This window comes from Hemitrygon akajei, chromosome 14, assembly GCF_048418815.1.
Source record: "Hemitrygon akajei chromosome 14, sHemAka1.3, whole genome shotgun sequence".
NCBI lineage: Eukaryota > Metazoa > Chordata > Chondrichthyes > Myliobatiformes > Dasyatidae > Hemitrygon > Hemitrygon akajei.
In genome coordinates this window covers 21,377,286-21,402,651 of record NC_133137.1, presented here as the reverse complement: position 1 = coordinate 21,402,651, position 25,366 = coordinate 21,377,286, and the positions used below count along the sequence as shown (strand labels likewise).

Here is a 25,366-nt window from a genome sequence, read left to right as displayed (position 1 = left end):
TGCCCTCTCCCCATATCCCTTGACCCCGCTATCTGTAAGAGCTCTATCTAACTCTCTCTTGAATGCATCCAGAGACTTGGCCTCCACTGCCTTCTGGGGCAGAGCATTCCACATATCCACCACTCTCTGGGTGAAAAAGTTTTTCTGCATCTCTGTTCTAAATGGCCTACCCCTTATTCTCAAACTGTGGCCTCTAGTTCTGGACTCACCCATCAGTGGGAACATGCTTCCTGTCTCCAGTGTGTCCAATTCCTTAATAATCTTACATGTTTCAATCACATAATCTTATATGTTTGTCTATTATTGAGAAAGTAGTAACAGGACATTAGAATATATTACAATTAGAGTCATTGTGGTTTTATGAAAGGGAAATCCTTTCTGCAAATTTATTTAGGTTTAATGAACTATCACCATGGACAGAAGGAAACCAGTCAATGTGGTACATTTATACTTGATAAGTTGTTACATAAAAAGTTATTGCACAAAGGTTCATGGTAATATAAGGTTATGTATAAGAGGATTGGGTAGGTGACAAAACAGCATACTGATACATGGGTCATTTTCAAAATGACAAGCTATGGCTATTGGGTTGCCACAGAAATTAATATTCTAGCCATAGCTATTTACAACTACATGACTTGAATGAAGTATTCTGTAGCTTGGTTTGCTGATGATACAAAGAAGTTAACTTATCAGGAGACAGACTGCAGAAGAGTTAAGCGCAATGGACCAAGGAGTGGTATAACCTGAGGAAGTTAGTGATTTTGTTTGGGACATGCCCTCATCTCGTTACCACCATCAGGGAGGAGGGACAGGAGCCCAAAGACGCACACTCATTGTTTCAGTAACAGCTTCTACTCCTTTGCCATTAGATTTTTGAATGGTCCATGAACACTATGTCACTATTTCTTTTGCACTATTTATTTATATTGTAACTTCTAATAATTTGTTATGCCTTCACTGTATTGCTGCCACAAAACAATACACAACTCTAAACCCAACCTTGGTAGGAAGAATGGAAAAGCAGAATACGAAATTATAAGATTTGGTGATCAGAGCACCCACAAACCTTCATACAGGGAAATTATTGACATAGGTACACTGTTAGAAAGTTGCTCTTACTGCAAACAGGTTGGAGTATATAAGTAGCAAAGTTGCTAAAAGTGTAAGACTTGAAGTTTATATTTTGTCTCATTTAAGAAAGGATATACTTGCCACTAAGGCATCGCAGCAGAGGTTCACTGGATGGACTCCTAGAATGATGTGATTGACCTAGGAGGAATACTTGGCCTATATTTTCTGCCAATCTTCAGTTGGCTTGACATGATAAATGAAGTTGGTTTCTTGGTAGGAGCGATCAAGAAGAGCATGATCTTAGGATGAAATCCATTTAATATCTTCCTTAGAGTTAAGAAGGTTTGGATTTTAGGGAAAATAGAGGGTTATGGAATTCAGGCAAAGTGGAGTTGAAGCCAGTCATGTTCAGTTGAACCATGAGGATAAACTGGCTGTATGTATTATATTCATAGGAACCCATGTGATTAAAATGCAATGGGCTAGCCAATAATAATTAGAGAACTCTTGCTAATACCAATAAGTAAATGCTTACATACAGCAGTCCTTGCAACAAAAGCTTTATTCCTCATTATCCAGGTAAATTTCATAAGGTTACATGCACAAGTGTTCAGAGTAACAGTCACTTTAGTCCCTTACACTTGATAATTGTAAATACATTTGCTGCATGTTGATGCATTTTTTAAAAAAATATAAACCGGAGCTGGCTTTGTAAATTTAACTTTTAAGACTTAAGAATTAAATGTACCCATTTTATTTGAGCAAATATAAGCATATTCCTTACACTTTAATCTCGCTGGAATAGAATAAAAATAATGAACTTGCATTATGATCAATTTTTAATGTGGAAAACATCTCAAGGTACTTAATTTATGTACTGAAGATAAAGAGCATGTGAAAGGAGAAATAACCAAACTATTTGGCCAAAAAGGTGAGGTTTAAAGACCTTTGATGGCTGTGCTGGGTTTTGGGGAGGGAAATCTCAACAGTTGGTCTGTTAAACTAAAGGCACTGTTCAACAGGAGGAGAAATGCATAATTAACTGAAATTGGTGGTGATCCTATCTATTGTCCCTCAATGTACCAACCATTCTTCCAAATGTATGCCTAGCTTAATCTTGGCATTTTTAATCCATGGGCAAACACTCTCCCATAGGATTATTCTTTTTTTTAAATCCTGGCTGCTATAAGATTAATAAGACTACAATAATAAGGCATTGTTGGAAGTAATGTCTAGTTCTGATTTGTAGACTACCTGCTGCTATTGGTACTGAGTAATTGTAATTTATATTGTAATTTGAAGTAATCTTAACCATCTTTACAATGTCCTACGATAAAACCTATCGCTAGAAGATTTTACCTAATACTTTCAAACCTAGAAATAAGATTTCTTAAATAGACAACATGAAAAAAGCTCAGGTTAAAAATTATATAGAGGAGATAACAAATACTGTGCATCAGAGTCCACAAATGGTAAGAAAGAATGCATAGAGGAAATCAAATACTCCCTCCTGTACGCAAGGTGTTAGTACAAAAGAAAGCTCTGGGCTCAATTCAAAGTTCAAGGACAGAAACTAAATCAGTTAACCAAGAACAGCCTGATACCTCTTAGAATCCTTGGTTCAAGATCAAATTTTAAAAAGCATTTGGAAGTGGCTGAATCAAACAAGGACAGACAACAGATGCAGTAGTCATGTCCAACTTGATGTTTTTTTATGTAAGGCAATTAGGTAAAAATGAAGTGGGTGCAGCATGAGAATTTTCAAAAGGCCTGCATTTGGAAATATAGAGAAGTACAATTGGAAATGCAGCAGCATGTAGCAGACCATGGTCAGGAAACAGAGTTCCAGTAATAATATCAGTTGGATTCAGGTTTCATTGCTAGATACATTTTGAAAAGTCAGTCAACTAGAAACAATGTCAAAATATTGCACAAACTTGTATTTCCAGCATCTATACACTTTAATTTTAAGACTCAAAAAAATGAGGGTTATTGTGTTAGATGCAATTTACTGTTGAGAGATGAAACTAAAATTTTGGAAAGTCACATTCATTGGATGAGCAGTGTCACAAGGTTTCAGTTTAATAATCAAAATGACTCCAGACAGATTGAGACAAGGCCAATAGTGTTTTATGGTAGCAGTGGGGAGCAGAGAAATTGGTCTTGCCATGGACTTTTGAAGACTGCTTTTCAGAATCGAAGTCAAAGTGTCAGAACACACGAGAACTCAGGAGTGATGGGAGAGTAATTATGAGGAGAGACATTAGAAGGACCAAGGGTGAATTCTGTTTTACTGATGAAAAAAAAATCAATAATTTGGAAACAGATAACATTTTCCAGAACAGCCTGAACCTTTTCTACAAGTAGAAAAGATTCTAGGATAAAGGCAGTTCCCTCATCAGAAATATTACGATTAAATTAAGTGTACACAGAGAAGTTGAACATTCATTAATGAATGCACAAATAATAATTGACAAATGGTATAACTGACAAGGGAGCCTACTTTGCATAAGTACAGTTTCAAATACTAATAAACAGTTGTTCAATGTAACTGCGGTATTTGATCAGAGAGGAATAATAGCTAAATTGCCTCTCCAAACAATATGCAATTTTTAAAATCCAGTTGAGCTGCAATGGAAAACACTGCTATGGACCAGTTGAGTCAAACTATAAATATGTAATTGATTTTTTAGATTAGCCTTACATTCAAAAATTCATTCCGGACATTGCTGTCTCAGATGGTGCTCTGAAAAGGTAGACCACAGGAGTTCAAATTTAAAATCCAAAAACCATCAGATTTGAAAGAGCATTACTAAGCTGGCACACTGCAAGTGAGGAAAAAAAAACTCTGCAGCTCTATCTAATATTCCTCAGTTTTAAAATACATCCAATCTGTTTAAAAATATATAATTAATTTTAATTTCAAAATTCAATTCATTTTGGATTCGTTTTCCATTTAAATCAAAAACAATTTGTATTTTAAAATACTGGAATATCAAATTAATCTTGGAGTTTTTATAGCTGCATTTGCCACTTGTTTTGTCTGCCTTGTTATATTCATGCTTATATGATTTTGACAGACAGAACTATTAGTGACACAAAATTTCTACAATAAATTTGGTTTATTAGGCTCAGAACAAATATGAAAATAATGTAAGAGAGTTAAAGATAAATAGTTTTACTATCATTTTAGCAAGAAACACATCTATTAACATCCCATCTGTCTCCTTATTATATTCTAAATGTATAGATAAAGCAAAAATAGGTCTTGCATATAATTTTCAAATATATGGCAAATGCAGTAATGTCAACTGCCTCTGCATTTCCTGAAACTGCTACAGCAATAAAATGGCTTTAAGGAGAACTTGGAAGGTAATTTGCATCATCACTAATTGCCCTGAGCCCTGAACTATTACTGCATCCAGATGATTTTTTTTTTTGCATAATGCGATATAATGATTCAGTGAATTACTTTTAGGCAAACACAGCAGCAATCTTAAATACAAAGACAAGCCTGGCTTAACACAACAGATTCCCCAGCAGTCCAAAATATACTTAAACATATAAAAATAATTCATGGCAAGAGTAGAAAATAACAGATGAAACTCAAGGTATATTGAACTTTTTTGTTGATGTCAGTTGCAGGGTCACAGTTCTTCTGAGTGGGCATTTCTCTGCGGAGAGGGCTTTTTTTTTGTATCCAAGCATATTCGCGTAGAATTCTGAGCTGCAGGCTGCCGTCCATTGTGAAATGGGCAGCGATTGTGAGAAGAGAGGTACGTTCTCTCTCATGACTCCTAAAAAGAGAATTCAAGTTAACAATAAAATCAGTGGTTACACCACTTATATATTAAAAAAATTGCCTAATCACTTACTGGGTTCAAACAACTCCTTATAAGGTCTTGTTTCACAAATTTAGTACATATTGAAAATAATACAAGCTATTCAAATGTGAAAATTGCCAGTGGGTTGAATTCAGAGGAATGCAGACTTTTTAAAATATATCTTTTCTCAGATAAATGGAAATAGAGGAAACTTAAAAATAAACCACAAGAGAAATTCCCTCTCAATAGTTTAGCAATTAAGTCTGCTGCATATTCTGCCACACAACTTGAACATACATTGCTAACTAGATGGTGGTAAGGGTACAACCCTCCCCATCACGGAGGGCATCTTCCAGAGGCGATGCTTCAAGAAAGCAGCATTTATCATTAAGGATCCTTCCCATCCACGACATGCCCTCTTTGCATTACTTAAAAGTTCAAAGTAAATTTACTATCAAAGTACATATACAACCCTGAGATTCATTTTCCTGCAGGCAATCACAGCAAAAACAGGGAACACAACAGAATCAAAGTAAGGATACATGCAACAGGTCAGACAATAACCAATGTGGAAAAAAAATGTGCAAATATAAAAAAGAGAAAATTGATAGATATAGATAATAGATAAACAAGCAAGCAATAAATAAATAAGAGAGCTTGAGATGAAGAATCTTTCAAAGTGAGTCCAGTTCAGTGGGGCAAGTGAAGTTATCCCCTTTGGGTCTACAGCTTCTTCTTCCCTTCCAGAGTTTTGAATGGCCCATGAACCATACCTCATTATTCCTCTTTGTACTTTTTAATGATGTATAGTAGTTTTATGTCATGTACTGCACTGCTGCTGCAAAACAACAAATTTCACAACATCTGTCAATGATAATAAACCTGATTCTGATCCAGTGAACTTCAAGGCCAACCAATACACATTATACAAATACGTTCCCAAGAGGTGATACTAGGATCACTGCTTTATACATTACTGTAATAAATTTGTCTGGGTACGTAGCATACTATCTCAATATTTGGAAGTGCTGTAAATACATAGGATAGCAATTAACTTTAAAAATGGTGGAATTGAGGGATACGTGGGAGAGAAAAGGCAGCAACATTGCAACTAGAATTCTACAAGGTGTCCATGAATGGAGAAACAGGGTCAAACGTTCAAAACTGACAGAGAGCTCATAAAACTGATTAAAGAGGGATCTTGAAGTTATAAATAGAGGAAAAGGAATAAGACCAAAATGGTTACACTGAATATCAATGCTATGTTAGCTCAGTTGTAATATGAGTATCGTGTCATTTCCAGTTGTTGTGCTATAGGGCGGATGTGAAGGGCCTCGGCAGAGACATTTTGCCATTTATGTCCTTGGCTTTACTGCCTTCAATAACGTGGATAAATTGGACAAGCTGGGATTTTCCCTCCTTAACACAGAAGATACAGCACTGATTTGATGGACTTTTCAAAATCATTTGGGCCAGACATTGTGAATTAAGAAAAAATGTTTGGCAGAGGAATCAGAGAGGTTAAATTTAAAATGATTGGCAAAATAATTAGTGGGGACATGAAGAAAAGCTTTTCAGTAAGTAGTCACGATCTCAAATTCTATGTCTGAAAGAATGGTGCAAGCAAATGCAATGATAGGTTTCAAAATAGATTTACATGAATAAGGAAAAGCAGAACAAAAACAAAAACTGCAGAGCCATGGACCTAGGGGACTGATGACTGATGAAAACATAGCGGACAGGTTGTATGATTTGCATGAGATCAGAGTTCTGGAGGGAATTAACTGGGTACATCTTACCGAGAACTAACTTGGACTCAAAGGCCAAAATATCACCTCATCACTTCAATGAAGAGGCTACCATTAAAGAACCGGAGACAGAGGAAGATGATTCTGTATTGATTATATTTTGTAAATGTTCATCAGAATAAAAAATTAGTTCGATATCACCAGATAATCCAGGAAACATAAATCTGATTTAATCACATCTACAAAACTGGGGTGAAATTGCAAGAACTATAGCCTCATGTCATTCACAGTACAAGAGAAATAATGATGCCATAAAATACTTTCAAAACTCCATTACACTAAAAACATTCCTAAATATTCCACTCAGTTATTCAGTTGAGCTATTAAAAATCTTGGACATTATGTTTAAACTTGAAAGCTTAATCTACAGCAGCTTCCGTAATATAATATAGTTAATCCTTTTAAAGTGCTCAACACTGGCATATGCTCTACCCTCCTAAAGGTTATTTTTCCAATGTATTAACCTCAGAGGATTCCCATGATATTTAGAGTTTGGCAGCATCTATGGAAAAGAGTAAAGATTTGACATTTCAGACTGTGAGCCTTCATCAGGACTGGAAAGAAAGGAAAGTACTGATGAAGGGTCTCAGCCTGAAACGTCAACTGTTTACTCTTTTCCATTGATGCTGCCTGGTTTGCTGAGTTCCTCCAACATTTTGTGTATTGCTTTGGATTTCCAGCATCTGCAGATTTTCTCACATTTGTAATACTTATTGTCTCTTTAACGATGATATTTTGGTTCCAAATATAATCAACTTGTAAAGTTTAAAAATCAGGCAACTTGCTTTATTCAGGTGAACTTCTAAGTCTGTATTTATCAATTATGAAATCTTGATGCACAAGAGATAGATGATTTACTGTCATTATTAAAATTATACTTAATAAGATAACAACCTGATAAAGCATTAGCAATTTACTTCATTTAATATTAATTACAAACTAAAATAGTTCCAGCCTAATCTCTTTAAAAAAAAGACAATATTATCATTTTTTTTGGATACAAGCCCATAATATGATGGGACATATTCTTATATCACAAAAATCCCAGCATCTCTCACAAGGAGGACATCTAACCATCTGACCCCCCACATCAACATTCTGAGAGGCACCTCTCAGCAGAAACACAGATGCACTAGTCACATCATATCATGACTAAATGTCAGAGAAAGAGCATGCTGTGGCAAGTGACTCATCCACTAACATCAATTGGTTTTTCCATTAGGAGCACGACAGGATATTCGCCTCTTGCCTAAATGAGTGCAATGCTCAAGAAACCTGAACCCATCTAGGCCAAGTTATTTGCTTGGCTTCCTATCAACTTAGCATTTATTCCCTTCAACATGATAATTAGTGACTAAGCCTTTTCTGACATTTCTAAACACTCTCCCGTCAAGGAGAACAAGGACAAAAAGATTCATGGAAACACCACCACCTACAGGTTTCTAAGTTCTAGGATCCTCTAGTATCACTGGGAGCTAAATTGTAAAACTACCCATACAACAAGATAAGGAACTATCTTCACTAGGTCAGCAGCAGTTCAAGATGAAGTCTCACCTTTAGATATAGTCAAGTGTAACAAAACAAAATTAACATGATAAAGCTTCTCTAGGACACGGAAATCCCACAGAATTACCATACCTGAGCAGAATCAGAATGAGGTTTATTATCTCCGGCATGTGTCATAAAATTTGTTAACTTAGCAGCAGTTCAATACATAATATAGAAGGGAAAAAAGCAAAAAGTGAATCAATTACAGTACATGTAATTTAAATAGACTAAAAATTGTGCAAAACCAGAAATAATATACATTAAAAAGTGAGGTAGTGTTCATGGATTCAATGTCCATTCCGAAATTGGATGGCAAAGGGGAATGAATTGCCTTCAGGCTTCTGTACCTCCTACCTGATGGTAACAATGAGAAAAGAGCATGCCCTGGGGGCTGGGGTCCTTAATAATGGATACTGCCTTTGTGAGACACACACCTTAAAGGTGTCCTGGGTACTTTGTAGGCTAGTGTCCAAGATGAAGCCGAGTAAATTTACAACCCTCTGCAGTTTCTTTTGGTCCTGTGCAGTTGCCCCTCCATACCAGACAGTGACACAGCCTGTCAGAATGTTTTCCACGGTACAACTTTAGAAGTTTTTGAGTGTTTTTGTTGACATATCTCTTCAAATTGCTAATGAAGTATAGTTGCTGTCATGCCTTCTTTATAGCTGTATCGAAATGTTGGGTCCTCGGAGATCTTGATACCCGGGAACTTGAAACTGCTCACTTTCTATACTTCTGACCTTCAATGAGGATTGGTATGTGTTCCTTCGTCTTACCCTTCCTGAAGTCCACAACCCGCTCTTTCATGTTACTGATGTTGAGTGCAAGGTTGTTGCTGCAACATCATTCCACTAGTTGGTATAGCTTGCTCCTGTACGCCCTCTCGTCACCACCTGAGATTCTACCAACAATGGTTGTACTGTCAGCAAGTTTATAGATGCTATTTAAGCTATGCTTAGCCATGCAATCATGGGTATAGAGTAGAGCAGAGCAATGGGCAAAGCACACACCTCTGAGGTGTGCCAGTGATTGTCAGAGATGAGATATTATCGCCAATCTGCACAGACTGTGGTCTTTCAGTTAGGAAGTTGAATATCCAATTGCAGAGGGAGGTACAGAGGCCCAGGTTCTGTAACCTCTCAATCAGGATTGTGGAAAAGTTGGTATTAAATGCTGAGCTATAGTTGATGAACAGCATCCTGACATAGGTGTTTGCATTGTCCAAGTGGTCTAAGGCCATGTGAAGAACCACTGACATTGCCGTTAACTATTGTGGCAATAGGCAAATTGCAGTGGGCCCAGGTCCTTGCTGGGGCACGAGTTCAGTCTAGTCATGATCAACCTCTTAAAGCATTTCATCACCGTAGACGTGAGTGCTACTGGGCGATAGTCATTAAGGCAGCTCACATTATTCTTCTTAGGCACTGATATAATTGTTGCCTTTTTAAAGCAAGTGGGAACTTTCACCCGTAGCAGTGAGAGGTTGAAAATGTCCTTGAATACTCCCACCAGTTGGCTGGCACAAGTTTTCAGAGCCTTACCAGGTACTCCGTCGGGGCCTTCTGCCTTGCGAGGGTTCACCCTCTTTAAAGACAGCCTAACATCGGCCTCTGAGACAGAGATCACAGGGTCACTGGGTGCAGCAGGAACCTTCACTAATGAGCATGCCACATTAGTGGAGTTTTACTGAATTGACAACCTATGTTAGTCATAAGGATAGAAAGTATTGTAGTCACAGAAGTGGGAAACATGTTGCGAGGCAGACAGAAAAAGTATATAAAAATATTGGTTATGTAAGTGGTTAAGAATGGAGCATAATTGGAAAAATGAAGAACGAAAAAAGATCATCTCTTGTGTGCTCATACGTGAAGCACAAAGTTAACATGTAGTTACAGCAAGTAATTGAAATACAGGTTAAATTTCCAATTGTTTTCTAAGGTAGATTGAGTATAAAGGTAAGGAAGCCTTTCTGCAACTGAACAAGGCACTATTGAGAATGCTTCTGGAGAACTATGTACAGCTATGAAAAGGAGATTCTTGAAGGGTTCACTAGGTTGAATCTTTGGACACATCTGAAGTATGACTGAGCAGGTCAGGTATATTCTGAAATCGTAAGAAATTATCTGACTGAAGCATATGAAACTTTGAAAGGGGACACTTCCTCTCTTGGGAGAATCTAGTACCAGAAGCTGAAATTTGATTAAAGAAGGAATAACCCTTTTAAAATAAAGAGGAATTTCTTTTCTGTTGAGAACATTTATTCTTTTAAATCCTCTACACTATTCAGCTAGTGGATGTAGACTCGAATACAGAGAAGCTTAATGGTAGAGTCAAGGATATGCAGATCATGCAGAAACCACAATTGATAAATGCCAGAACACACAAGATTCTAGGGACTGTCTAGCATGCTCCTACTCCTCATTTACATTCTGGTATTAAATGAAAACTAAAGTTGAACTTGAAAGTTCAAATACAATTCAGTATGTTTGTCACAAAATGAATTTAAATAGCTTATTCAAAAAATGTAGTAGTTTTCATGCTTACCACAAAGTTGGAAGAAGAATTTACTCAAATGCCATTTCTTGACTTTTTCTTACACACCGAGCAACTTTTTTCTTGAATTCACCACAAGGATCATCTCGCCATTCTTTCTACATGAAAGAAAGATGACTGTGGTTTACAACTGTTTATGTTTCACAGTGGAAAATAATTGGTTCAAGTGACATCTTTTATTAAACTGATTTAGTAATTGTTTCTCCTCTCAGATTCCAAACTAAGCTTAATTTTGAGTTCTCTTTTTTCTATCTATACACATTTGTTTTCATATAATCTCTACTTTCTTTTATTATTTGCCTTTTCAGGGCAGTGATGATGTTCATTTCAATTTCTCCCTTTTTATGGAACTAAGATTTCTTTAGCTTGTAGTTCTCCATTGAATATTGCACCACTGTTGCAAGGTAATAAAAGCAACTTAATATGGCCCTGGACAAACACCAACTCTCCAGGAACCTACCACCTTCTGTTGAACCATGTAACCATGACTTGTTAGGTTTGTTAAAGTTTTATGAATATTGCCTTCAAAAGATCCTGTTCTTTCTGCTTCCAAGTATATCAGTGTTCCTCCCCATATTTCCAGTTTCTATTTTCTCTCCAAGGTGTTCAAGAACAGACCCAGGAAACTGATTGTTCCAGTTTTCCTTGTGTTCCTACGCTTTACCAAGCCCTCTAATCTTTCTACTCTTAGCCCTTTTGCAAGTGTGGATTTCAAAATGGCATTGAGTGGAAAGTAGTCAAAAGTTTAAAATAGAGTAAGATTTCAATGATTCAATGGTTCCATTTAAAATCAGAGAATGTACACAGTATACAACCTGAAGTTCTTACTCTTCAAAAACATCCACGAAACAGAAGAAAACCCCAAAGATTTAAAGTTGTGCTGACAGTGTGAAGAACACTGAAATCAGGTCGTGGGGAAATGCAAGATCAGAAGCACAGAAGCTGTTAAAATTTTGAAGTACAGCTATAATAAATTTCTGTTAAGGAACAAATGCAGAATCAAATCTGTTTGGTATGGAGCTGGGCTTCAGAGTAGATATTAGTACAAGGAAGTAGGTGAAAAAGCCTAATTTAAGATAGAAACTGTAAAAGCATAGGAGAAATGGGAGATGCAATGGTAGAGAAATAGCTATGAACATGATTAAAAGCAGACCACCAATTTCAGGGACACAGTTAAAATGGATACAGTACATATTAAACATTGTTCAGAACTTATCAGAAAATGAAGCAACCCATACCTTCACGCAGCTAGATATTGACAATATTCAGGTACGGGTTTATAAATGGCAAGTAGCATTTTCATTACAAGGCTACCAGGCTTTGACTATTTCCTAAAAGAGTTGAACCAATGCCAAGTCACCCACTGTTAACAATCCGGGTTCATGAATAACCAAAACGTCAATTGGACAGTCACATAAATAAGTAGCAGGTTAGTGACTGGGTCATCTGCATCAACGATTCCTGCCGCATCTAAGCTAGAAAGTACAAGCTAGGAATGTGGTAGAAAACTGTTCATTTGCCTGCTTGAGTGCAACTTTAATAATACTCATAGAAGCTCAATGTTGTCAAGCACAAAGTAATCTACTTGTCTGGCACATTATCCACTCCATGTTGATACTTCCACCATCACTGGCATCTGTGGCTGCACTGTACACCAACTTTAAATGCGTTGCTACTACTCACCTAGATTACTTGCCAGCACCTCCCAACAGCACAACCTCTGCCAGCAAGTACAGCAGGCATGTGGGAACACTGCCACCTTCAGCTTCCCCTCCCAGTCATACATCATGTGACTTGGAAACATGTCTGAAAACTACAGGTGGGGACATCATCATTAGAAGGACATCAGCAAAGCAGTTTACTACAACCTTCACAAAAAGGAATAAGGGATGAGCAACTGATGCTGTCCTGGCCATTGACACCCAAAGCCTGTAACTGAATTATTCAATTAAGCAACAGAGGGCATACAAACAGCTAGCATAAACTCAGTGGGGTGAATAGTCTCCTTGTGGACCGTAACAACTTTATGTTGTATGTAGGAAAATAAATAACAGCAATAAATTTAGGGTGAAATTTTAAAGGTTGGCATGTTGGCTAGATACTCAAAGTAGAAAAAATAGTTTCAGCTTCTAAGGTCTCACATGCGCTCTCATACTTCTAACATTTTGCATCATTCAAGTATGTTCTCAGCAACTGATTCACCAGACCCTACTGTAAATTTGTGAGCACTCTCTTTCAAACGAGTAGTCGCCAACTAAAAAGATCCAAACCATTAACTTCCTCTTGACTAGCGTAACTGTTAATTCTCCTTCCCCCCCCACCCCATTCTACTAAAAGCTTGTATCTTTGTTTTCATATCAAAGGTTTACACTCAAAACATTAACTTGTTTTGTTTGCAAATGTATAACGAGTATTTTCCTTTGTTTTTCCAATAATTACACATTGATATATTCCAACAACATTTCCTATACTTTGTCCGAAACTGTATTTCCTTAAAATCCAAGCTGCTTTAATAATAAGTACAGTATCTATTTCAATGTGACCCTTGCAGTGGCAAGTTCTATAACACATCTGCCTCATGTGGTCAGGCAATGACGTATAATGAGCAACAGACTAATGCTTAAGTGATGTAAAATTCTAATAAATGCCCAATAGAGTCATCAGAGGATACAAAGAGATGATAGAACATTCCATATTAGGACTGTTTCAAAACCACAATATGTCTGTATACCTTATAAAAACCCATCATAATTAATTTGACACTTGGGCATTTCAAAATGGAACATACCCATTGAAAATATTAATTGTACTGAGTGCAAGCAAAGCAGAAATTTTGATCTGATCTCTGACATCTCCAAAAGTCTAATGGAATTCTCTAGTGGGCACTGATTTCAGTTTACTCCCAAAGGATGAAGAGAACTGATTGAGGGGGTGGGGTTAGGAGGGAGAGATTTAAACGTTTACCAATTTATGAATGGATCTGGGTTTCCGAAACACAAAATACCACCAGAATGGTAACAGCTTCCTTTGTTCTCTAGCTGTAGAGTATCTTTCCTTGATCACATTGCCAATGAAAAATACTTACTGCAGCATCAACATTAGCAGGTGAGTCACTGTTGGGATCAGCAAGCATAGAGATGACGCTGATGAGAATGGTCTCTACAGTGTGAATGGGTAGCCAACGTTCCTCCGGTTTCTCATAGCCAAATTTATCCTCACCAGGCTCATGCAGGATTGAAATGCATACATCACCATTCTTGCCAACTGTAAAGAAAAATTGAACAGTTTGCCGAAGACAAATGACAATTGAAGTTTCAACAAAGCTATGAAAGACAACATTGATTCTACAGCTCACATTTCAGCTGTAGCTCTAATTAAACCATTGACAGTTGCTACTGGGGATGTGGATGTGTTTTGTGTAGCTCTCGTAGTTACTGTCAATGGTTTAATTAGAGACGTGGATGTGTTCTGTGCTTCATTCTAAATACAGTAGTTTATGTAAGCTTACAAGAGCCTGCTGCAAAATACATCCATGGAAGTTTTTCTATAACATGTATCACGATGATTATCCCAAAATCAGATAAAATTTTAAAACTCTGGAAACATTCAGGACATCAGGCAGCATCTGTGGAAAGAAACAGAGTTAACATTTCAAGTGTGTGACCCTTCACCAGAACTGTGAAAGGAAAAAACAAGCTAGTTTTCATTTGCAGAGATGTTGAGGAAGTGACAGGTAGAACAATGGGAATATCCTTTTGTTGGGGTGAAACCAAATGGGCTAATGTCACAGTTAGGAGATTATGCTTCTTTATGGGATATGCCCAGTAGGCCAGACTATGTCAATGGAGATGGAACCTCTGCCCTTACCCTCTCTCCTCGACAGAGCAAGAATACAGATCCTCCACCCTCATCTTTCACCCACCAGCTTCTCCATTCAATAGATCATATTTTGAATTTCCTCCAGGTTTAACTACACCTGTGCCCCTCCACTCTGAGCATTTCAAAGGAATCATTCTCCTTGTGACCCCTTGTGATCTATCCCCTTCAATCACTCCCTGTCTATGACATTTTCTTACACAATCACTGCATTTGTAATTGTCAATTCATTTCCCTTCCCATTATCCAGTGACCCGGTCATTCTAGATAAAGCAACTATTCACCAGCACTTCCTCCAATTTAACAGTGGCTTTAGTGACCAAATGTAGTCTCCTCCTTATCAGAGAAACCAAACAAATCTGGTGATTTGTGCCACAAAGCAGTCCACAGGAGGAACCCTGAGCTTCTGACTGCCTGAATTCTCCATTTCTCTCTAATCTGTCTGACAGTAGCCTCTCATGTACCATGCAAGCTTGAAAAGCTACACCTCATCTTCTATGTTAGTCTTCTGGACTTGATACTGAATTTCCCAACTTTAGGTAACTTAAGTTACCTCCCTCTACGTCTCTATCAGACAGGTCTTTTCCACCAGTCATCCCTCTGTGGTTTTTGCTCAGTTTTTTTCTCCCTCTCCATCACTATGTTGTGGATTGCTAGGCATCACTCGCAATCTACAACACGACAAAGAAGAGAAATTTTTCTTAACTGTCACATTAACCCATTTGGTCTCACCCTAATGGAGATGTGTTCTATTCATCCTTGGCCCACTTTCTCAGCAAATAGAAATTAATGTTCTCTCTCTCCCAGTTTTAATAAAGGGTCCTGGACCTGAAGAGTTTAACTATATTTTTTTTCAGAAGATGCTGCCTGATCTGTTATTGTTTTTTTAAAACCTCAAAATATATACAGCAAGAACTGTACTTTACATCCTGAACTTTAACTGTTGATTTTTTTTTAACATACTATATTTTTTCATTAATGACCATATATAACCAGTGGATTGCATGAAATGTTTGTAGGATTTAATCCACCAAATAAGTTCTCTCATGTAGACTTCAACTTTAGGGAGTCTATGTTAATAACCACGTATCTAAATGGACTACACCTTACACTCTGCTGCCACTGTTTGAGTGATCTAAAGACAAAAGCCTCACTTATCACTTCATGGTTTAAAAACTGGTAATTCATCAATCATTATTTGACATCATAAATACACATTTTACCATTTGGATGCCAGATTTCTGTGATGAAATTCATCTTTGGAGGCCGCAAAGGATAGTCGTTGGGAAAAGTCAGGTGAGCTTTGAAGAATCCACCCTCACTAGGCAAAACAAATTAAGAACCATGAATAAAAATGTTTCTCTTTCACCCAGTATCATACAAGATGTTGCTTGATGACCAAGAAAACAGCAAACACTCTCCAAATCAATTTCATAACTACCAAGAACATTACAAAGTTCATATTGCAAGAACAATACAATATTAATCTGCCTCACAAGACAGAATTGCAAAAAAATACTGATAACCACAGAAATGTTGTCAGAAAATAAACTTATATGTAAGAGACTATGCTGAATTTTAACATCTACTGATAAAACAATATCCCAGGAAATACACATTACCTTTGCACAAACTTTGAACCCAGGAATTCCACAAACAATTGCATATTACTTAACAAAAAACAAGAACTAAAGACTAAAACCTGGAGGCTTATATATTCTCCTGAACCCTTGATTAAATTTGTAGCCTTGTAATTTGTACATAATAACCATTTCTAGATAAATGAACTTTAAAAAAAGAGACTAACGCAGTAAGGCATCAGTATATTTTGCGATTTTCACTGCTCAAACATATGTCAGGTTACTTTACTTTTACAGAAAGTAGTATTTCATTTTTAAATCATCTTATTTTTAAAAAACACTCCTGCAAAAGTTATCATAGTTTTCTCCTACTCAGATCTGACTGTTCTAAAATCTAGAAAGGACAACATTGCCTCATATCTGTTATTATATTAAGCATTACCACAGAATCAAGTCTAACCGGCAGTGGAAGGGGTAGAAAGCATATTGTTGAAACTGAGTGTAAATCAGGCGTAAAGTGAATGGTTGCACGCTATAGTTCTATCTACTGTGAAAAGTCTCCATTTCTTGTCGATATAAGCATTGAGGAAGATTGAAATCAACGAGAATGAGAGGAAGTATTCAACATGACTGTTTATATTTCACCGGTCTCTCTCTCTCTCTCTCTCTCGTTTGCTGCTTCCGGAGGAATGTGCCAGTGTTTGACCAGTGTCTCACTTCCTGCTCCCAGAGGAGGGTGCCAGAGTTCCACCGGTCTTTCTCACACTGCTCCCAGAGGAAGGTGCCAGTGTTCGATCAGTCTCTCTCCCTCTCATTCAATGCTACCAGGAGTCTTGGGTCTTAGGTTTAATTGATGTGGTTTGTGAAGTGGACTCTATAGCTCATGTTATGCTGTGTTTTTGGTTTCTGGTCACCCCTTTTTTATTACTATTTTGTAGAATTTTGATCAGGGCAAACTGGTTCTGCAGCCTGCAGCGAATGACCGACAGTGCTAACTTAAACTGAATTGAAATAAACTGAACCATTCCAGGCTGTTTCGATAACTTTGTGGTTTAATGTTTTATATTCTGTGTTATTTGCTCTTTTTTGCCGTTTGCACAATTTGATCTTTTTTTAAAAAATGCATTGAAGGTTTGATGTTTGTTTTAAAAAACAGGTTCCATGGATTGCATTGTTTTGTGGCTGTCTGTGGGAAGATGAATCTTAGGGTTGTATACTGCACACATATTTTGATAATACATGTACTTTAAATCTTATATTGTACCTTTCACATTCTCAGATCATAATCAAAGTACCATAAACTAGTTGTTTAGAACAGTTACCTTTGTACATGTAGACTGACAAAAGCTGCTGCACTTCTGCAATACTTAAACCCCCACCCCATTTCATTTGGCTTTTCTTTAGCTAATTAATTTACTTCCATTAATGATGTTAGCCTATTTAAAATACATTTTCTCCCTTCTGGAAAGCATTTGTCTGTCTCAGTGCCTTGCTTGTCCAGGATGCTCAATTCTACCCTTTGTAAATAGTGTCACTGAGTTGCATAACAGAGAAACAAACCTGATCTGCACATTATATTGAGTATTTTCATTTTGCTTGATATTACCTCTAAGCTCATCTGTTAACTGCCTTTGCTTTTTAAAAGTAGATACCCGTTTGTATTGCAATAAATATTCTAAATACTTCCCACTGATTGTGGGAACATTTACTCATAACAAATCAGTCCAGTTTACGGAATCCATTTACTTTTTAATCTATTTGAATTTTGTCTTTAATGTTAAATCTTGTTTTTCAATTACCCTCTCTACAATACACACATTCTGTCACTGCAGCCTACAAAAGAATGTCCCCTTTATTCCCACTCTGTCTTCTGCCAGCCATTCTCCTATCCCTTATCCCTTCCTACTTATCATTGAGGACTATCCCAGCCACACCTCTCTATTCAATATGTAAGGTCCACATGACACTACTGTACAAAAATAAACCATTTTGCTAGGATTTGGTTATAGTCCATATTAGGTGGTTGATCATCCCAATAGTGAAGCCTTTCTGTCCTACCAACAATAATAAAAGTTTCATTAACCTGCTTTAGTCAAATTGGTCTCTTGACTACCTTTACTTTTTTATATATTTATTCCCAAAAACTAAAAGATATATAGTAGATTCCAGTTAATTAAGACACATTTTGGCCCAATTAGCCAAAGTTACATGGAAATAGTTAAAAAAGGTATATAAAAAAAGAGACAAAGTACTGTTTAACTGAGTTACTAATTATGTATCTAAATGAAATGCAGAACAAATTAGAACACTGCCAATACTACTGCAGTACTATGAAACTGTGTATTAGTTTCTAATACTTATCGACAGAGGAATGCATTCACATCGCGTTCTTTTCACTGTAAATGAACAAATTCAGCACAGATACATAGAGCAGACAATTGACTGCTGTTATACAATGCTGTTGATGATTACATACTCTAAATCTTCATTTTCATTGTAACATTCAAGATGATTGCCAAATTCTTCATAGTTTCTAACTTGCTGAAGTAGTGAAATTAGTTCATTTTCACTCCCAGCTGTCTTTGGCATCTCCAAGCCTGAATGCTTGAAACCGCAGTGAGCAAAACAGTTCTGACTTTCTTATTTCTTGTCAACTATCAATGACAAAAACTGCTGCTTTTTGAACATAAACACATGCAAGTGACAATATTTAAAAATGCTCAAAACATGGCACTGCATCTAATGGCCACGCAAGTGCATGGGATTGACGATAGTTAGAAACTGTTCAGCAACAGTCTTCTGCCCAATTAAGCTGCATAGTGCCCAAATAAAGGTGGAATCTGGCTATTTTCTTGATTAGTGCTTGTTCTTTAAGGGTTGTCCCAAATAAGCAACTGCCTAGATTAACCATTGGTGGAATTAACCAGAATCCACTGTATTGTGCTTCATTGCATATCAAAGTGTTATCACAACCAATGCCCTTCTGGTGCAAATATTTATGTGGTGAAGTAAACTGCCAATCTGTACATTATTCAGCTACCAAAGCCTAGATTACCACAACTGAGATTTTACGTTCTGATTTGGCACCAAATTGCTGATACTTCATGAGCAGAGCAACACTGTTAATGACACGGTCCTTCCCTGGAATGATTTCCGAAGTTCTGTCATGTATGAAGGATGTAGATATTATATTGAAAAAAAAATCCCTTCAAATCATCTGTTCCAAGAATTAATTTTAGATGGTTAACAGGCAGCTTTACCTTATGGAGGTATAAACTTACAAAAGAGTATCTGGCGGGCCAATGATAACAACTTCCCATCGGTATATGTCGTCATCATCTATTAAACCGGCAGAAAATCCATCCACTGGATTCTTGTTTAGTTCTTGGGAGGAAAAAAGCACACATACACAGAATGAAATAGTGTTATAGAGAATTAAACAGAAACCACATTTTTATATAAATGCATTAAGATTTGCTGCAAGTTTGGTCTCTGAAATTGCAAAATAGAACGTATAAACTAGTGCTTTCTTTCATTTCTTGGGATGCTAAAAAGAAATAAAATTTGATTCTACTTCTTGATGCTGATTTGGTGTTGCAATCCAATTATACAGGTTTGTTTTGGCTATGGCAGTATTAAATCTTTTACTGGGTTATTCTCATTTGTCTTAAGTGATCTGGCTAGAGACTGCAAGTTTTGTTGCCTACAGAAAGAATTTTTGAAATATCAACATTTTTTTTAAAATTAGGGAGAATTTCAACTGAAAAGCATTTCTTTCCAATATATTCACTCCTTACCAGAAAACAAGACTCTAGATTCATGTAACATTTTTACAAATGTGATGCAATTGAAAAATATGTATGGAAAAGATTAGCTTTATTACTTTTGTTTAATAATCAAGTTTAAGTTCAGTTTAATGTCATTCAACTGTACATAGGTATATCGTCAAACGAAACAACATTCCTCCCAACCTGGGGTACATGGACACCTTACTTAATGGTATTGGTCTACGGCATAAGAATGATTGGGAACCCCTGCAGCAGACCAAGGTGCACAACACAGTGCATATAACTCGCACACATAACACATAAACTAATATTACTACAAATAAATTAACAAATAATAAGGTGCATTTAAAAGTTAAAAAGTAAACAGTATAACGCAACTGGCGCTTCACACATGATGAGGCAGGGAGTTCAGCAGTCTCATGGCCCGGGGGAAGAAACTGTTTCCCATCCCAACAGTTCTTGTCCTAATGCTACAGTACCTCCTGCTTTACGGTGGGGGTGGAGAGCATTAAAGAGATTGTTGGATGGATGGAAGGAATTATTGACAATGCTAAAGGCCCTGTGTGTGCGTGCAGTGCTCCTGATAAGAATCTCTAATAGGTGGGAGACCCCAATGATCCTCTCAGCAGTCCTCAAAATCCTTTGTAGGGGCTTGTGGTCAGATGCCTCATCATTTCCTACCATACAGTGATGTAGCTGGTCAGGACACTCTCGATAGTGCTCCCATAAAAACTGGCTAAAATGGAGGGCAGGGGTGTGGGTGAGAGCCTCACTAACCTCAATCTCCCCAGGAAGTGGAGATGCTGCTGCGCTTTTGTGACCAAAGAGGTGGTGTTGAGGGGAGGCTATTCATTATGGTGCTCCTAACTCTCCACAGATCTGTGTGTGTGAAGTGAGAAGTGGACAGCCTACACCTTCCTAAGTCCACAATCACATCATTGGTCTTGTCCACATTAAGACTCAAGTTGTTGTGCTCGCACCAGTCCAGTAGCCACTCTGTCTCCTCTCTGTATGCCGCCTTGTCGTAGTGCCATCAGTGAACTTGATGATTTGGTTTGAAGTGGATGTAGCAATGCATTCAAGCGCTAGCAGTGAAAACAGTAGCGGGCAAAACAACCCTGGGGAGCGCTAGAGCTCAGCGTGATGGACCTAGAGATATTTCTGGCAATGTGGCCTGTCAGGAAGTCCAGGAGCCAGTTACAGAGAGGTGTTAAGACCCATTGAGGATGGTTTACCCACCAGCTTCAGAGGGATGATCATATTAAATGCTGAGTGGAAGTAAATTCTGGCATAAGAGGCACTATTTTCCAGGTGGGACAGAGCAGAGCGGAAGGCAGAAGCTATGGCACTGTCAGTGGACTGAGTTAAGCAATAAGCAAACTGGAAATGGCCCAACGTAGCAGGAAGATGGAACTTAATGTGATCCATAACCAGCCGCTCAAAGCACTTCACTATTGCTGAGATCCCTGGCACTGGACAGTAGTCATTGAGGCACTGGGGTGATGTTCACTGCCTTGAAGCCTGAGGGGTCAGTGGATGGTCCTGGTTTAATGTTGAAGATTGTCTGTTAGACCCTCAGTTAACTGGGCTGCACAGTCCCTCAGCACCCAACCAGGTATGTTATCAGGCCCAACAGCTTAATGAGAGTTGACCCTGGCTGGGGTCTTCCTCATATTAGCTGTGGCCAGGCATAGTGTGCCTTCTCTTGATGGGGGGGGGGGGGGGGGGGAGAGAGAGAAGAGGGCCCTCCTCACCGGCACATTGTTCTATGCATCAAACAGATCGTAAAGACACTCAGCCCATCATGAAGAGAGGCATCTATGTCGTTGACTACTAGTCCATCGTAGGATGGACTAGTAGTCCACTAGGGACTGATCAGCCTGCCACATGCGCCTCATGTCTCCAGTATCACAGAAATTACCGTATATTCTCTGTGAATATTGCTGACCTGAGGGCTGTCTTATCCCTGATCTGAAGGCAGCATTCCAATCTCTCATCCGTGCTTCGAGTCAACATGCTGATAGACTTAGGCAGGAATGTTTTTAAGTTGGCATGGTTGATATCGCCAGCAACAACAAAAAAAGCACTGGGATGTGTGATTTGCAACTTACTGATGGAGCTGTAGAGCTCATACAGCACTTCCCCAGCATTAGCATAGCAGGGATGTATACAGCCACAATCACAATAGCTATGAACTCCCTTGGTAAATAGAAGGACCTGCACTAATCCATGTTATTAGTTCTAATATTTGTTCAATCATAGCTTGCCTCAATCCTTGCAGAGAGAGAAAAAAAACTCCTTACAAACCTTCCCAACATTTGACTGAGGACAAACTAAACCTACATAATGTAAAATGCCCAAGAAACAAGGCATTCCAGCACTTAAATCCAAAACAAATATACTTAAAATACTCTTCCATCTCAGCTGCTGGTCCATAGGCCAAACCCTATAAAATTCCAATATATTGTCATCTGATTGTTTGGAAATCCAGTATCCAGTTCACTCATTATCCCAGATTCTGAGCAGTGCGGGTGGGGCAAATGTCTATAGAGTATGAGTGGAGTTTGCAGTCAGAACTGGGGTGGGGTGGGGGGGTGGGAGGGCTGAAGTCGGGGAACACTCACATAATACTGGAGGAATTCAGCAGGTCACGCAGCAGCTATGGGAATGAATAAACAGTTGACGTTCCAGGCTGAAACCCTTCATCAGGGCTGGATAAAAAGGAGACGTCAGGGTAAGAAGGTGAGTGGAGGGGAGGAAGAAGTATAAGGCGGCAGGTGAAAGGTGAAACTGAAAGAGGGGGAGGTAAGTTGATTGGTAAAAAAGTTGCTAATCAGGCACTAAAATTCCAAGGATGCTGGATTATCAGTTTTACAGTAACTATCAAACTAATTATCATCTAAAGACTATTTTGGTCCCAAGGTTATTTGATAACTAAATTAAATGCAGGGAGTGTTCGGTCAATATCACACGTTTCACTGTGCAGCATTCAGAGAACAAATCCCAGTCAGCAATCAATGAGTTTCACAAAAGCAGAAAAATGTGGAAGCACTCTGCAGGTCAGGCATTATCTGTGAAAAGTAAAAACGGTGTTAATGTTTCAGGCTGAAAACATTCACAAATGGCGCTGAACGACAAAATAAACAAACACTCTCTTCTAAGTTTGTGTGTGAATTTTTGTATGGATAATTGGACCTCCACAATGGAAGGGCACACCAATCCGCACAATTTGCAACTTAACCTGATATAAGATAAAAATATAAACATACTACAGATTTACATTAAAATTATAGTATATTAACTTGTTTGTACAGATTGACACACATTCAGTTACATTTGTTTAGAAAAGGCAGCATAGTACATTAAGATACGAAATTGTCTTGATACACGTCATTTAGGCAGAGGAAAAAGAATTTTAACAATCTTAGTTGAATTAAAAAGTACTAAATATTATCTATAAATTACTTCTGTTCTAAGAGTACTTAAAAACTGTAACTCAACTTTAATAATTTAAATAAATTCCAGCCCTAATTTAAAAATACATGCAATTTACACTTATTATAATCACACATACATTGGTTTCATTTTAAACATGTTATTTTAAATTTTAAGTATATGAAATTAATAACTTTCCACTTTACTTATCATTATCCACAATGATAAATTGAAGAAATGTTTCTAAAGCAGCATTTTAATGTGAACCTAATGACTACCAGCAATCCGTACTTTAAAAGGATAACTACACCTTTCAAATATTCTACAACCCATGCTTGCAATATTATTTATATTTCTGTATTTGCACAGTTTGTCTTCTTTTGCACATTGGTTATTTGTCCGTCTTTGCGTGTACTTTTAGACTGTTTCTATGGTATTTTGTTCTACTGTGAATGCCTGCAAGAAAATGAATCTCAGGGTAGTAAATGGTGACATGTAGGTACTTTGGTAATAAATTTACTTTGAACTTTGAATTTCTGACAACAATGGTGTGAAGCTCAAAGCAAATTTAACAGCGATTGTACCACATCCAGTGGAAATGAATACGACGACAAAAATATCCACTGTCCTTGCACTTGACAGCTCCCAGCAATGCAGAGCAATATTTCTATACGCCAATAAATTAGCACAGACGCTGAAAACAGATAATGCTGATAAGGTTCAGCTGGCAATAATTTTGAAGACACATCTAACATTTCAAGTCAATGATCTGCCATCAACACATCAGAAAAGTGTGATATGGAATGACCCGAAATGTTAAGCCCATTTCCTCATGTACAAACTGTCAATTTTTTTCACACACACTATAAACAGCAAATTAACTGCACTAACTACAAAAGCATTCGACGTTAAAAACTGCAAACACTTAAAACGTGTGACCATAAGACGGACACTTGCCACAGTCAGTCTGTCATAATTAATGATAATGCGGAGCTGGGGAGGGGGTGGGGAGGTCAGCATTAAGAAAAAGTTACAATAGCCTGTAAAAATAACAGAGGACAATGGGTAAACGTGGTCTAAAAATCATAAACCCGAAGGAATAAAGAACGATTAAGTGTCGAATTACAATCAGTCAGGGTGAATTCACGGGGGTCGATGCCGAACTGCGACAATCCTCAGCCAAACTTTCCTGGGATGCTCGTACCTGCCAGCTGTTTCCTGAGGAGCAGAGCGGACTGGTCGGTCATTACTGATGTCAGAATCAGCACAAGTAAAGTATAGCAAACACGTAGTAAACGTACAGCAGGTGGGTGAGGCAGATGGTCAGGAGCAGCCGCTCCACATTCAGCGGGCCCTCACTGACCCCACCCTCAGGCTGAGGCCACGGCCTGTGAGGCTCCTCCGGCGCCGCCTCCTCCCTCTCCGGCATCCAGGCCGCACATGCGTCCCCGCCCAGCTGCCCGCGCCGCGCCGCCTCAGCGGCCCACCTCCCGCAGTCGTGACCCGTGCACCGGACGCACTGCGCACTTTAATTATTAAACATTTTTCCTGACCCACCGCAAGCGTTGCCTTTGAGCGGGCTCCCTCTTCCCTCAGGCGCGCGTGGTGAATCTGTCAGGCGCGGGCCGGCTGCCCCGCAATGGCGGAGGCCCACAGCGCCATTTTTGAGGTGCCGTCCACGTCCAGAGGTTTGAGATCGGGCTGAGCGCTGTGGGGTTCAAAATGAACGTTATCGACCACGTCCGGGACATGGTGGCTGCTGGCCTCTACTCCAACGTCAGATTACTTAGCAGTTTGTTGCTGACCATGAGCGACAACAACCCGTAAGTGGTAACTGGAAAGCTTCCTCGCCCCCTTACCTGTCTTCCTCAGAACTTTCC

At 38.3% G+C, this 25,366-nt stretch overlaps 2 protein-coding genes across 2 annotated transcripts in view; one reads left to right on the top strand and one right to left on the bottom strand.

The window, feature by feature from the left end:
* Window positions 1–1,618: 1,618 nt before the first annotated feature.
* ube2g1b (ubiquitin-conjugating enzyme E2G 1b (UBC7 homolog, yeast)) lies at window positions 1,619–24,927 on the bottom strand. The gene is made up of 6 exons (XM_073065624.1): window positions 24,691–24,927; window positions 19,545–19,647; window positions 15,907–16,004; window positions 13,893–14,071; window positions 10,799–10,905; window positions 1,619–4,871 (listed from the first exon to the last, which is right to left on the bottom strand). The coding sequence occupies exons 1-5, from the start codon at window positions 24,731–24,733 to the stop codon at window positions 10,819–10,821; spliced, it is 510 nt and encodes a 169-aa protein (XP_072921725.1). The 5' UTR covers window positions 24,734–24,927; the 3' UTR covers window positions 1,619–4,871; window positions 10,799–10,818.
* An 8-nt stretch (window positions 24,928–24,935) lies between these two features.
* Window positions 24,936–25,366, top strand: part of anapc7 (anaphase promoting complex subunit 7) — a 41,042-nt gene continuing 40,611 nt past the window's right edge. The window contains exon 1 of the mRNA XM_073065619.1: window positions 24,936–25,309. Coding sequence (XP_072921720.1) covers window positions 25,209–25,309 — 101 coding nt within the window. The 5' untranslated portion in view covers window positions 24,936–25,208. The remainder of the gene's footprint in view (window positions 25,310–25,366) is intronic.